This window comes from Musca vetustissima, unplaced genomic scaffold (assembly GCF_032173495.1).
Source record: "Musca vetustissima isolate MV318-11 ecotype Yass unplaced genomic scaffold, APGP_CSIRO_Mvet_v1 utg42895, whole genome shotgun sequence".
In the NCBI taxonomy this organism is placed as follows: Eukaryota; Metazoa; Arthropoda; class Insecta; order Diptera; family Muscidae; genus Musca; species Musca vetustissima.
Genome location: NW_026873297.1, coordinates 1 through 13,306, shown reverse-complemented (window position 1 = coordinate 13,306; position 13,306 = coordinate 1). Strand labels below are relative to the sequence as shown.

Genomic DNA, 13,306 nt, shown 5'->3' with positions numbered 1-13,306 from the left:
CTGTAGCGTCTAAACGAATTGAGATAGAACACCACAATTTTGCATAGAGTGTATTTTGTCTGCAGGTAGGTCAAGTTTGAAGATGGGCTATATCGGTTTACGTTTAGGCATAGCTCACAAATAGGGGTATCCCCCAATTTTCGTTACTTTGGGGTTCTTGAGCTCGATTTTCAACCGAATTTGCTGAAATTTTATATATTGGGTTCCTATTGGGTTTGGATGGTGGATTGGTATATTTCTCCACCAAAAAGTATAAATATAGGACCGCTATTTCTAGTAGCCCCCATATAACGGTACCCTTCAATTTTGTGTATTTTGGGGGGTTTCATCGCATTTTTAACCGATTCGAATGTAATTTAGTACTTTAAGTTCTTATTGGGTAGAAAATCTCTATACTAAATATTATAAATATAGGTTAATTTTTTCGGGTAGCCCCCATATAAGGGTATCACTCAATTTTCGGTATTTTGGGGTTCTTGAGCGAGCTTTTCAACCAAATGCGCATGAAATTTTGTACAATGGGTTCTTACTGGGTACAAAATATCTATTCTTATTGGGTAGAAAATCTCTACACTAAAAATTATAAATATAGGGTAGCCCCAATGTAAGGATACCCCCAAATTACGTTATATTGGGGTTCTTGAGCGCGCTTTTCAACCGAATTCGATGTAATTTGGTATTTTGTAGTCGGATATGGTAACAAATCTCTCTACTGAAACTTATTTATATTCACTCCCTTTTAGGGGTAGTCACCATATAATTTTATACCCTTCACCATACTGTGGCACAGGAAACGAAATAGACACCTGGTTCCTTTTGAAAATATGCATAGAGTCATTTTCAGAGCCAATTTATGCATGTCCGTCTGTATATCTCACGATTTCATCGCATTTTTAACCGATTCGAATGTAATTTAGTACTTTAAGTTCTTATTGGGTAGAAAATCTCTATACTAAATATTATAAATATAGGTTAATTTTTTCGGGTAGCCCCCATATAAGGGTACCACTCAATTTTCGGTATTTTGGGGTTCTTGAGCGAGCTTTTCAACCAAATGCGCATGAAATTTTGTACAATGGGTTCTTACTGGGTACAAAATATCTATTCTTATTGGGTAGAAAATCTCTACACTAAAAATTATAAATATAGGGTAGCCCCAATGTAAGGATACCCCCAAATTACGTTATATTGGGGTTCTTGAGCGCGCTTTTCAACCGAATTCGATGTAATTTGGTATTTTGTAGTCGGATATGGTAACAAATCTCTCTACCGAAACTTATTTATATTCACTCCCTTTTAGGGGTAGTCACCATATAATTTTATACCCTTCACCATACTGTGGCACAGGAAACGAAATAGACACCTGGTTCCTTTTGAAAATATGCATAGAGAATAACCATAATTGTCTTTCAGAGCCAATTTATGCATGTCCGTCTGTATATCTCACGATTTGCACGAAATGTGGCACATCGTAGTGAATTTAGTCTAGAGTGGTGTGTGCCTAGTTTCGTGAAAATCGGTACAGACTTAGATATAGATCCCATATATAGTTTCGTCCGATTTTATGTAAATGGTGCAACAAAGTCCTTTATATATCTTTCGATAGGCACGAAATGTGGCATAACGTACTGAAATAAGTGCATAATGATGTGTGTTAAATTTCGTGAAAATCGGTTCAGATTAAGATATAGCTCCCATATATAGATTCGTCCGATTTTATGTAAATGGTGCACCAAAGTCCCTGTATATCTTCCGATTTGCACGAAATTTGGCAAAGCGTAATGAATTAGGTGTAGAATGATGTTGGTTAAGTTTCGTGTAAATCGGTTCATATTTAGATATGGCTCCCATATATAGTTTCGTCCGATTTTATGTAAATGGAGCACGAAAGTCCCTATATATCACCCGATTTGCACAAAATTTGGCATATCATACTGAATTAAGTGTAGAATGATGTGTGCTAAGTTTCGTGAAAATGGGTTTAGATTCACATATAGCTCCCATATATAGTTTCGGCCGATTTTATGTAAATGGTGCATCAAAGACCCTATATATATTTCGATTTGTACGAAATTTGGCACAGCATACTCAATTAAGTCTAGAATGATGTGCATAAAGTTTTGTGAAAATCGGTTCAGATTTAGATATGCTCCCATTTCTTTTAAATAAACGGTGCCCCAAAGTCCCTATATATCTTTCGATTGGCACGAAATATGGCATAGCGTACTGAACTGAGCCTAAAATGGTGTGTCTTTTGTTTCGTGAAAATCGGTTCCGATTTTGTCCGATTTTATGTAAATGGTGCACCAAAGTCCTTATATATCATTTGATATAGTACCCATATATATATATATATATATATATAGATCTTCGTCAGATTTAAACTGAACAGCGTTTAAAATGATGTGTATTAAATTTCGATTCATATTTAGATATAGCTCCCATTTATATTTTCGGTGGATTGTAGCTAAATGTTGCACCGATTGACACGAAATGTGTAAAATTGAGTTTTTTAATTGATGCAGACACAGCTTCCATATATATTACAAACGGGTCTGATTGAGATTCAATTTATTTATATAAAATCGATTTACCTAAATTTGTCCCATTGTATGCAAACGACTCTAAACCTGCACGAATGAAATGAAATTTAGCATACGTTCCAGGAAGAGCAAAGTTTTAAGTTTGTTCAATTTCATGTCAATGTTCTTTCGAAAAGGCGGAGTCTGTTAGGAGAATATACCCAAAGTGGTGAAGGGTATCATATAGTCGGCCCAGTCTGACTTTACTACTTTCCTTACTGGTTTTATATTAAAATAGTTAGCTGATTAGTTCCGTGTGTTGGGATTATCTCCATGTAGCTGTATTCTACCATAGTATAAGGGATAGTCGTTACTCGAAATAGTCAGTTTTACCCTACAAATTATGAAATTCTAAAACGATTTGGGAATCTGTTGTAATCATTCCGCCTTCTAAGGATATCGTGTCAAAGAAACTAGAACCTGGCGATAATGAAATATATCGGCCAGCATTTAGGCATAACCCCCATATAATTATATCTCCCGAAGAAAAGAATTAAGATACAAAACTAAAATAATGGGTTCGAAATTTAAATATATCCGTCACTAATTAGGTATAGCCGTCATATAATGATAACCCGAAATATTCGCTAATTATACACTATGTAATCAATATTGGCCCTCCTTTAGGGATAGCCTCGTTTGAACTTCTGAAGAAAATCTGCTAAAAATTTCGAGCGAATTCAATAATCCTAGTTCATAGCAGAGCCTAAATATCTGGTCTTCTAATTGCGTTAGAATTTTCATATTCGGATGTTCCAGTAATCGGCAACCATGCCCGCTAGAAGGACTTTTCTTTAATTACAAAAATAACAAAAAGGCAACAACATTTTGTTAATTTAAATATTCAAATACATGTATTCAAAGTTACAAGTCTTTAACACAATCTATGCTCTTTTGCCAGCCGGTTAAAAATTTTCGTTATTTGAAATCAAGAATAGACGGGCTCATCTTAAGGTAATTTCTCATACAAGGTGAGACTGTGCTTGTATGTGTCGAATTTTGTGAATCTGCTTAATCTTCATAAGACATCGTAATTTACTCAACACAACGTGGAGTATATTTTATCTGAAGTCATATTCCAGTATGGATTACTAGAGTCAAGGATATTACCTATCGGTTTGTATTGAATTGAGGATGTGGGGCTATGTTTGAATACACATATATTTCTTAAGAAATATAGCCCCCGGAAAATATTACTTATAGCTCAGTAAGTCCTAGAACATTAGAGCTTAAAAAAATTAAAGCGCTCTTAAACCTTTAAAAAATTAGAAATTAAAAACTCGCTATATATATATATATATATATATATACATTACATGCAAGCTTATAGCTTTTCTAATTAAAATATATTTTAATTTTTAAAAAATATTTCAATTACTCGAACTATCTACAAGCTACAAAAACCAAAATTGTTATTTTTATTATTCTTCCAAAAAAAAAAAAATCCTCCTAACACGTATCTCTATAAGGAATGTGATCAACATCAAAATTCTCTCCGATACATTTTTAAATTGCAAGGTTTTTTTCCAGTTTTGCGTGTTGGAATTTTTTAGGGTTATTTATTTTGTTGGCCAAATTCCTAGTTAAGTGTGTAAATAGAGTAACCAGCCATCCAGCCAGCCAGCCAGTAAGTCTAGTTAGTTGTTGTCGTCGTCAACACTCACACTCATGCTCATCACAGTGTGCCCCAAGTGTGCAACATTTCAAAGTCACTTCCACATACAAAACAAACACTTGTTACAGAGCTGAGCATAACATTGAACTACACTCACGACTGGCACGAACGTCACATCTGTTATCAATTTTCCTATACAAAAACAGAATGTAGTTTTTCTTTTCCAATTTTTAATTGGCTTTGTTTGATTTTGCAAATGGTTTTCTTATCTCGTTCTCTCAGTTGATTTGATTTTCTCTGAATGTGTTACAACTCTCTTCGTATCATTTTGTGGATATGCGCAATAACTCTGTTGTGTATGTAGAAGAGCGGACAGACATTTTAACATTTTCCCAATGAAAAATTTGTAATGGAAATGGTAATGACCATTTGGCGTTTTTGTAGCCTGGCATAAAATAATTCGTTTATTAGAGTGGGTCATTCGTATTGTTATTACTATAAAGAAAACCGTAGAGCTGCTATGCCTAAACTTTGTGTGGTTTCTAAGATAATGTAAAGAAAAAACTTCAGTGATGACTATACATTATTGGAGCGTTTCAGAACGATTTCCACATAGTTGGCTAACGAAGCGTTTTAATATGTTCTCTGTTAAATCCTATTGTTCACAAACCTATGACTATGGAGACTACAAATGCTAAATTCCTGGAATTCTTGATGGCAAATTTTCTCAAGTTTACACCCCACAAGGAACTATATTGTACTGTCATGTTTTATGCTGTAATGAATAACAGGCGGGATTATAATATAGTGTATATACCAAATCATTACATTCCGAGTGAAATACAAATTTTAGGAACTCTTAATGGGGACTCTCAAAATTCCAACATGTGTACCGATATTGATATCGCATGGTAGGCGGAACAGAATACCTTTCGTTGGAACATAGAGTATTTACAATTGATAGCAATGACGTTTCCCACACCACGATATTCTCCTACAAAAAAATAGAATAGGGTGTAAGATTACAATTTCGGGTACACAATATTCCCCATACTGAGATGGAATACGGCTATAAGAGGGCAACACAAAAACGCGGAACAAGTCAGTTAACTATTTTAATATAAACAAGTGATAAAAGTGAACTTTGGATACTTTAAATTCGGCCGGGCCGAACTAGGGATACTTTCCACCATATGTATGCTGACAGTTACTTGAAATGAAACAAGTGAAAAAGCGTTAAATTCGGCCGGGCCGAACTTTGGATACCCTCCACCATACATTTATTGACAGATACTTGAAATGAAAATATAGGGAACATAACAAAAAGTGGACCTATACCGACATTTTTATAAACCGATTATGTAAATCATAATGTACACCAAATACAAATTTCAGCTTATGGATAATGGGGGTGCATACACTTTGATACAGTGAAAATGTGCCATCATCGAAATATTGGTTCTAGACCCCATGTTTCTTTGGACCAAATCCGTTTCAGAAAATTTTGATTTCTTCCAAACTTAGTTCGTGATCGAAGATGGGGAATATCGGTCCACTCCTTCTGGTACGTCCAACACAGGGGCTAGGCCTAGGTCTAAATGCGCGGAACAAATCGGATAACTCTTTCAATATAAACAAGTGTAAAAGCGTTAAGTTCGGCCGGGCCTAACTTTGGATACCCTCCTGACAGGTACTTGAAATAAAAATATAGGGAACATACCTCAATGTACCAAATTTCAGCGTATTCGGTTGAAAAACGCGCTCAAGAACCCCAAAATACTGAAGATTTGGGGGGGGGGTTATATAGGAGCTATGCCTACACGTGGACCGATAAATCCCATCTTCGAAATTGACCTGCCTGCAGACAATGGTGGAGGGTATACAAATAGGATACATACCAAAAAGTGGACCCATACCGACAATTGTACCAATCGATTATGGTAAATTACAAAGTACACCCAATACTAATTTCAGCAATTTTTAATGAGGAGATCTCCTACAATCTCAAAAACCCACAACGTGGACCGATATTTAAGACACAAATTACAGAAATTTAGGGGGTTACATTATATGAGCTTATACCTGAAGCGAGACCAAGACAGACTACATCGTGTATAAATTAGCGAATATTTGAGGTCATCATTATATGAGGAGTTATGCCTAATTAAGAACCGGTTCAGTTACGAACTTAATATTTTAGTTTTGTGTCCCAATACTTCCCTTCACGCTAAATATTAAAAATACCGAAAATCGGGAGGTTTCGTTATATGCGAGTAGGCCTAAATGCGGGCAGATATATTTCATACTCGTCAGATTCGAGTTTTTATACCCTTCACCACACTGTGGTACAGGGTATTATGTCTTTGTGCATATATTTGTAACAGGCAAAAGGAAACGTGATAGACACATGCTTCCTTTTGAGAATATGCATAGAATCACTTTTTAAGTCGATTTATGTATGTCCGTCTGTCTGTCCGTCTGTCCATCCGTCCATGTATTTTTGTTAACAAAGTACAGGTCGCATTTGTGATCCGATTTGGATGAAATTTGGCACAGTTCACTTATTTGGCCCAAGGACGAACCCTATTGAAATTGGGAAAAATCGGTTCAGATTTAGATATAGCTCCCATATATATTTTTGCCCGATTTACGGACTTTAGTCCCTGCAAATCATTCGATTTGCACGAATTTTCGCATAGCGTACTGAATTTAGTCTAGAATGATGTGTGCCAAGTTTCGTGAAAATCGGTTCAGATTTAGATATAGCTCCCATATTTTCGTCCGATTTTTGGTGCAACAAAGTCCTTGAAAATCTTTCGATTTGCACGAATTTTGGCACAGCTCACTGAATTAAGTCTAGAAAGATGTGTGTCAAATTTCGTGAAAATCGGTTCAGATTTAGATAAAGCTCCCATATACATTTTCGTCCAATTTTATGTACATGGTGCACCAAAGTCCTTCGATTTGCACGAAATTTGGCATAGCGTACTGAATTAAGTGTAGAAAGATGTGTGTTAAATTTCGTGAAAATAGGTTCAGATTTAGATAAAGCTCCCATATATATTTTCGTCTGATTTTATGTACATGGTGCATCAAAGTCCCTAAATATCCTTCGAGTTGAACGAAATTTGGATTTATAAGTAAACGAAGAACTCAAAATGTGGCCGAACATGTGACAAGTTTCGATGAAATCAGTTTAGATTTCTATATTTTGCTTTGAATTTATTTACATATTTTTGTCCCATTGTAAGTAGCAACTCTATATCTAACCAAAATTTAGTATAGGTTGCAGAATGACATGTTTAATTTCATGTAAATAGTCCTTCAAAAATGTGACGTCTTTAAGGATTCCATCTGTTGAATATACCCAAAGTGGTGAAGGGTATCATATAGTCGGCCCCGTCCGACTTTACTACTTTCCTTACTGGTTTATATCGATATCCTCCGAAGGTGGAATGATTTCAACAAATTTCTACATCGTCTTAGCAATCCATACTTTGTAGTGTATAAACTGACCATTTCGAGTAATGATGGATGGTGGCGTCTATATGGGGGCAACCGAAGTATTAGTGGAGAAAATTGGATTACAGGGAATTCGGTTGAAAAACGCGCTCAAAATGCACAAAATACTAAAAAAAACTGAGGGGTAATGTTATATGGGGCTATACCTAAACGTGGACCGACATAGCCCATCTTCGAACATGACTCGCCTACGGACAAAAGACAGCTCTGTGCATAATGTTGGTAATCTATATCAATTCGTTTAGAGGCTAGAGTTATTACAACAAACAGACGGACATGTCTAAATCGTCATAGAATTTTACGCTGATTATGAATGCATATACTTTATAGGGTCGTAAATGATTATTTCGATGGATGGTATAAAAATTCAAAAAATACTTGCCAAACTTTAAGCATATAATTAACACCTGTGAGCGGTTTTACAAATTCTGGACTGGACTCCAAGTTTCTGCAAATTTTTATTCCGAACCTGGATAATATTTCGTGACATTTGCTCCCACTTGATCTATAAGTGGTTGAGCTGTTGATCATTTTTTTCGAAGTAGAAAATACTCTATAGGATTCAAATTTTGTTATCTTACACAAAAAAGTTGTGGTTGCCAGATTACTTGGAAAATGTATAATGTTAAGGTTAAAATTGCCGCATCTAGTGCGACTAGAAATTCAGAAAAAAGTTTTCGGTCCATTCCATTCACGAAATATCAACAGACCATCTTTGAAAATTATTAGCCAAAACCGGAAGTCTGGGTTCATATGGCCCGCTAAGTATTGACCGATTTTCATCAAAACAATTATGTTTATTCTATGGTCAGACCCATTTAATGATGTTCGCACCATAATTTCAGACAATCAGACAAAAATAAAATTTTTGATCTATTTCATCCCCTAAATATTAACGGATCAAAACAATAGGGGCCTTCTTTGGACAGAACCGAATCTACATGCAAACTTTCGATTCATAAATGTGATGATTGACCAATAAATGTGGCCTGTATCGTATTTACAAATTACAATGGACAGACGTCTAGATAGACGCGGCTAGTCGAGATATGACGATCGGTATATTAAAAGGTGGGTCAAGGGCCAATATTTCGAAGCGTTACAAACTGTTGGGGCCACACAGTGATGTAATACCCTGATAACCTAGTTGTGTTGGGTATAATAAAACAATTTTGTGTAAATATAAATTTAAAAGTTTTGGGTAAATACGATTTGCAAAAAAATCAGACAAAAATTGGCTGAGATATGAGTATCCAAATTAAGAAGCCAAGTAAGGACCCATTGTGTTGACGATACAAACTTCAACCGCAACTTTCCATTTTTTATAACGGTGCCTACTATAAAGTGCACATAAAAATTGAAAAAACGTTAAGTTCGGCCGGGCCGAACTTTTCAAATCCTCCACCATGGGTATACTGTGGAATAAGTTGAAATCAGTGTTACCGCTGGGAATTTTAGAAAAGTTGCACAAAAAGTAGTTCCATTGAAAGGAGTCGCACAGAAAAGTAAATTGGACAATAAAACTATTCCGAGAAGATTCAGCTAACCTTGGAACTTTAACCTTCGCAAACAATGTTTGTCAAAGATATATTGTAAAGTTCTGACGGCCAGAAATATGAAATAGATGTCAAATATATTAATATTAAGTTCCCTACATTTTCGCCAATGTATTGATCTTTTATGTTTATAAGCCCATGAGGAACAACGTTATACTGTTAAGGGGTGATATTTAGAACATACCAAAAAGTGGACCTATACAAATTTCAGCAATTTTTAATGGGGACTATTCCTAAAATCTCAAAACCCCAAATTGTAGTTCGATATTGATAACGCATGGTAGGGCGAAATATTTATATTTAATCCTCAAAATAATGCAATTAAGAAGACAAAGTTATATATGGGGCTTTACCTAAAGGGTGACCATTATATGGGGCCTAGGCCTAAACGCGTGTCGAAATATAATGTCTGATATAATCCTAAAAAAACGAAAATATGCTACAGTTACGCAAAAGTGGACTTCACTGTTAAACCTAAATATGTTACAGGAATTTTTGAGGAGCGAGAGAGAGAACGTTAAAATGTATTAACAAGAGAGAGAGAGTGACCATAAAACTCCAAAAACATTCAACAAACAATTCAGATAGCACGGCCGCCAAATAAATTCAGTTCATTTTGGGAATTCAAAGCGAACGAACGAACTTTAGCGGACTAGCAGTGTCGAGTGGACCTAACGTAATAAATGAAGTTCTAATAGCCACATATACATACACAATTTGCAACGTGTCGCTCATATATATGTATTAACAAATACATAAATATTCCGATAATAAATATATGTGGAGATAAAAGTGAAGAAAAAAACGACGAAAAAAAAACTATAACATAAAAAGTGGGGTTTTTCGAAGCCTAAAGGTATACTAAAAAAGTGCGTGCAGAAAAATTGGGTATATAAAATTGAATAGAAAAAGAAAAACCCAACATATCACAATAAAAGGAAGTGTTTTAACGGAACATTGGCAAAGGAATTTTTTCTTAGGAATTTCTTAAGAAATTTTGTGTGTCAGTGAAGCGAACGAGCGCACAGTAAACGAAACAATTTCCTGTGTCAAACTGAAGTGGTGGTTGTGGCCATAAAGTGGGAATCGAAAAGCGCAAAAACCCCCAACCGCAAAAATCCTCAGCACCATATGTTGGCTGAACACTGAGTGATAAGAAAACGCCACTGTTTAAAGAGTATTAAAGTGCAAAAGAATTTACAGGGCCAACTTCGAATGTTGAGAACCGCACGTGAAAACCATATAAACGTGATAAGCAAACATTCGGCATTTTGACTTGTATTTGGGTTGGCCATTTGTTAAAGACAAACACAGCGAACATAAAAACTGTGACAAGCAAAGATAAACGTCATTCCACGTTATACAGCAGCCAAACAAATCGCAGGAGTAGCAACAACAGAAGCCGTGGTAACAACAACAATATCATTGTAAAATCCCTGAAGGCTATAAAGTGCGAAAACACAGACATACGCCAATACACGCGCAGTGATATCCCCACTCAGTGCACGGGGAAAATTGTAATTGTTTTTAACAAACACAGCGTGTGTGCGTGTAAACATCTGGTTTAAAAAAAACAACAACGCCAACAACTACTCCCCACAACTAACTGGGCCAACACCATCTGTTACACACTTTTAAGTCTAAAGCACAACCAGCAGCGGCAGCATTATGACTGAAATTATTGAGCTCAATGTCGGCGGTGTCCATTACACCACCACCTTGAATTCCCTGCTCCACGAAAAGGATTCACTGCTATGCGAAATGTTTTCCGAAAGCCGTGAAAATCTGCTAAAGGACAGCAAGGGTCGCTATTTCCTCGACCGTGACGGTGTGCTCTTCCGTTACATTCTCGACTATTTACGTGACAAGACCCTGAATTTACCGGAAGGTTTTCGTGAAAAGCAACGCCTCCAGAAGGAGGCCGAATACTATAAACTGGAGGGCATGTTGGCATGTATGCGTAAGGAGCGTGAAACACGTTCACCCGGCAGCATAACCCTTGGCTATCGTGGCAGTTTTCAATTTGGCAAAGACGGTCTGGCTGATGTGAAATTCCGCAAACTTTCACGTATCCTTGTGTGTGGTCGTGTGGCTTTGTGTCGTGAAGTTTTCGGTGATACACTCAACGAGTCACGAGACCCCGATCATGGTGGTCCCGATCGTTACACATCACGTTTCTTCCTCAAGCATTGTTTTATTGAACAAGGTTTTGATATGCTGCATGAACAAGGCTTTCGATTGGCCGGTAGCTGTGGTTCCGGTACGGCTGGTTCGGCGACAGAACCCAAACCTGGTGTGGATGTTGAAGAGAATCGTTGGAATCATTATAATGAATTTGTTTTTGTTAGGGATTAAATTGGAATCCCCCACCTAGCCCAAGAACTACAACAAATGACCGTCGGGTCAGTATAGCCAATCTTCGCCAACACTCCTCCTCCCCACTACACAAATAAACCGACAAACATACCCACTACTATTACCACCAACTACCATTATCACCACCAAAGATTACAAATACAACATATGTATCTGTTCCAGAGCATACATATATAGTAGGAGATTTCTAGAAGAGATCTTTTAATCTAATTTAAAAAAAAAGAACTTAGAAAAATTAAAAAAAATATATATATGAAAAAACTGAAAAAAATTGTTTGGTAAGAAAAACATGAAAAAATTTAAATTAAAAAAAAAACAAAAAATATAAAATAAATATGTATTTATAGTAACTATATGCATTTAAGGACAAAAACTAACTTCCCCTTTTGAAAAGGTAAAATTTATTAGCATTTCCTGATAAGCAGCAATCAATGGTAATAAATTAAAAACAATCGAGATTTTGAAAAACAGATTCGTAAAAAGAATTGCAGGAAAAGGAAGACGAGTTAATTTTTCCAATCAGACCTAAAAATATTACCCAAAAATACATAAGGTATCACAATCAAATCAATATAGATTGAACTGAAACTCTCTTGCGAAGGTATTTAAATAGTTTTTTGAAGCAAATGTTTATTCCGCTTTGGGTCACGTCAAATTCGAATATGCCTTATATGCCAATATGTTTCCGTATTAAAACCATCTCAGATAGGCAAATACCATTTTACGTTCCCCATATCTAAATCAAAAGGCTTCCATGGGCAAACATTTGTGTCATACGAAACGTTGTACTCCATTGGCTGTAGTTAAGTATTTCTGATTCTCAGTCCTTACATCGTTCAGGTATAATCGTTATATTTTAGGTACATTGAAGGTCCTTCGCATTGGCTGTTTTGGTTATCTTATATTATCCCCAAATAATAGTATCGCTTACATTTATTAGGTCTTAGCATCTTTTTCCGTATTGAGGTTTTCGATCCCATTTGGCCCACTTTTTGATATGGAGTACATACAATATTTATACAGTCACACAGGTTCCAAGAATTTTTTTCACCGAATCCAAAATGTCAAATTGTAACAACTTCGGGTGTGAAAATATGGAACTACATCGAAAATGCTCAGCGAACATATTTTTTAACATTTAAGAACACGGAATGCCAAATTACAGCCCCGTCGGTGGGAAAAGGCTTCTGAAAAATATCAAGTGAAAATGGCTTTAAGTTCGTCCGGGGCAAAATTGGATATCCTTCACCATAGGAATACTGACAGTTATTTGAAGTGAAGATATAGGGAACATACCTAAAAGTGGACCTATAACGACAATTCTATCAATCGATTGTTGTATACCAAAATATACACTAAATACAAATTTCAGCAATTGTTAATGGGGATTTTCCTAAAATCTCAAAATCCCAAAACGTGGACCGACATTGATAATGCATGGTAGGGTGGAACAGGTATATAAAATACTCAAAGTACTGGAAATAAGAGGTCAAATTTATATGAGACAATGCCTAAAACGGGCCTATATTGATTACATTGTGTATATCAAGGCCTTGGTGTATATATTGATATGTTTTCATTATATGAAGGGGCTATGCTAAGGACCGATATAGCTCAATTTCTAATTCCTTCGCGCTAAATATTAAAAATAACGA

General features: G+C 35.9%; 1 protein-coding gene across 1 annotated transcript; it reads left to right on the top strand.

Annotated features, from left to right (window-relative positions):
• Positions 1 to 10,935: 10,935 nt before the first annotated feature.
• On the top strand, positions 10,936 to 11,631 carry LOC133323833 (BTB/POZ domain-containing protein KCTD12-like). Its single transcript, XM_061532735.1, has one exon. It carries the CDS (start codon positions 10,944 to 10,946, stop codon positions 11,628 to 11,630), a length of 687 nt encoding a protein of 228 aa, XP_061388719.1. The 5' UTR covers positions 10,936 to 10,943; the 3' UTR covers position 11,631.
• The last annotated feature ends 1,675 nt before the right edge of the window (positions 11,632 to 13,306 follow it).

Excerpts from the sequence above, each read along its gene's own strand:
- LOC133323833 (XM_061532735.1), top strand. The coding sequence starts at position 10,944 with ATGACTGAAATTATTGAGCTCAATGTCGGCGGTGTCCATTACACCACC.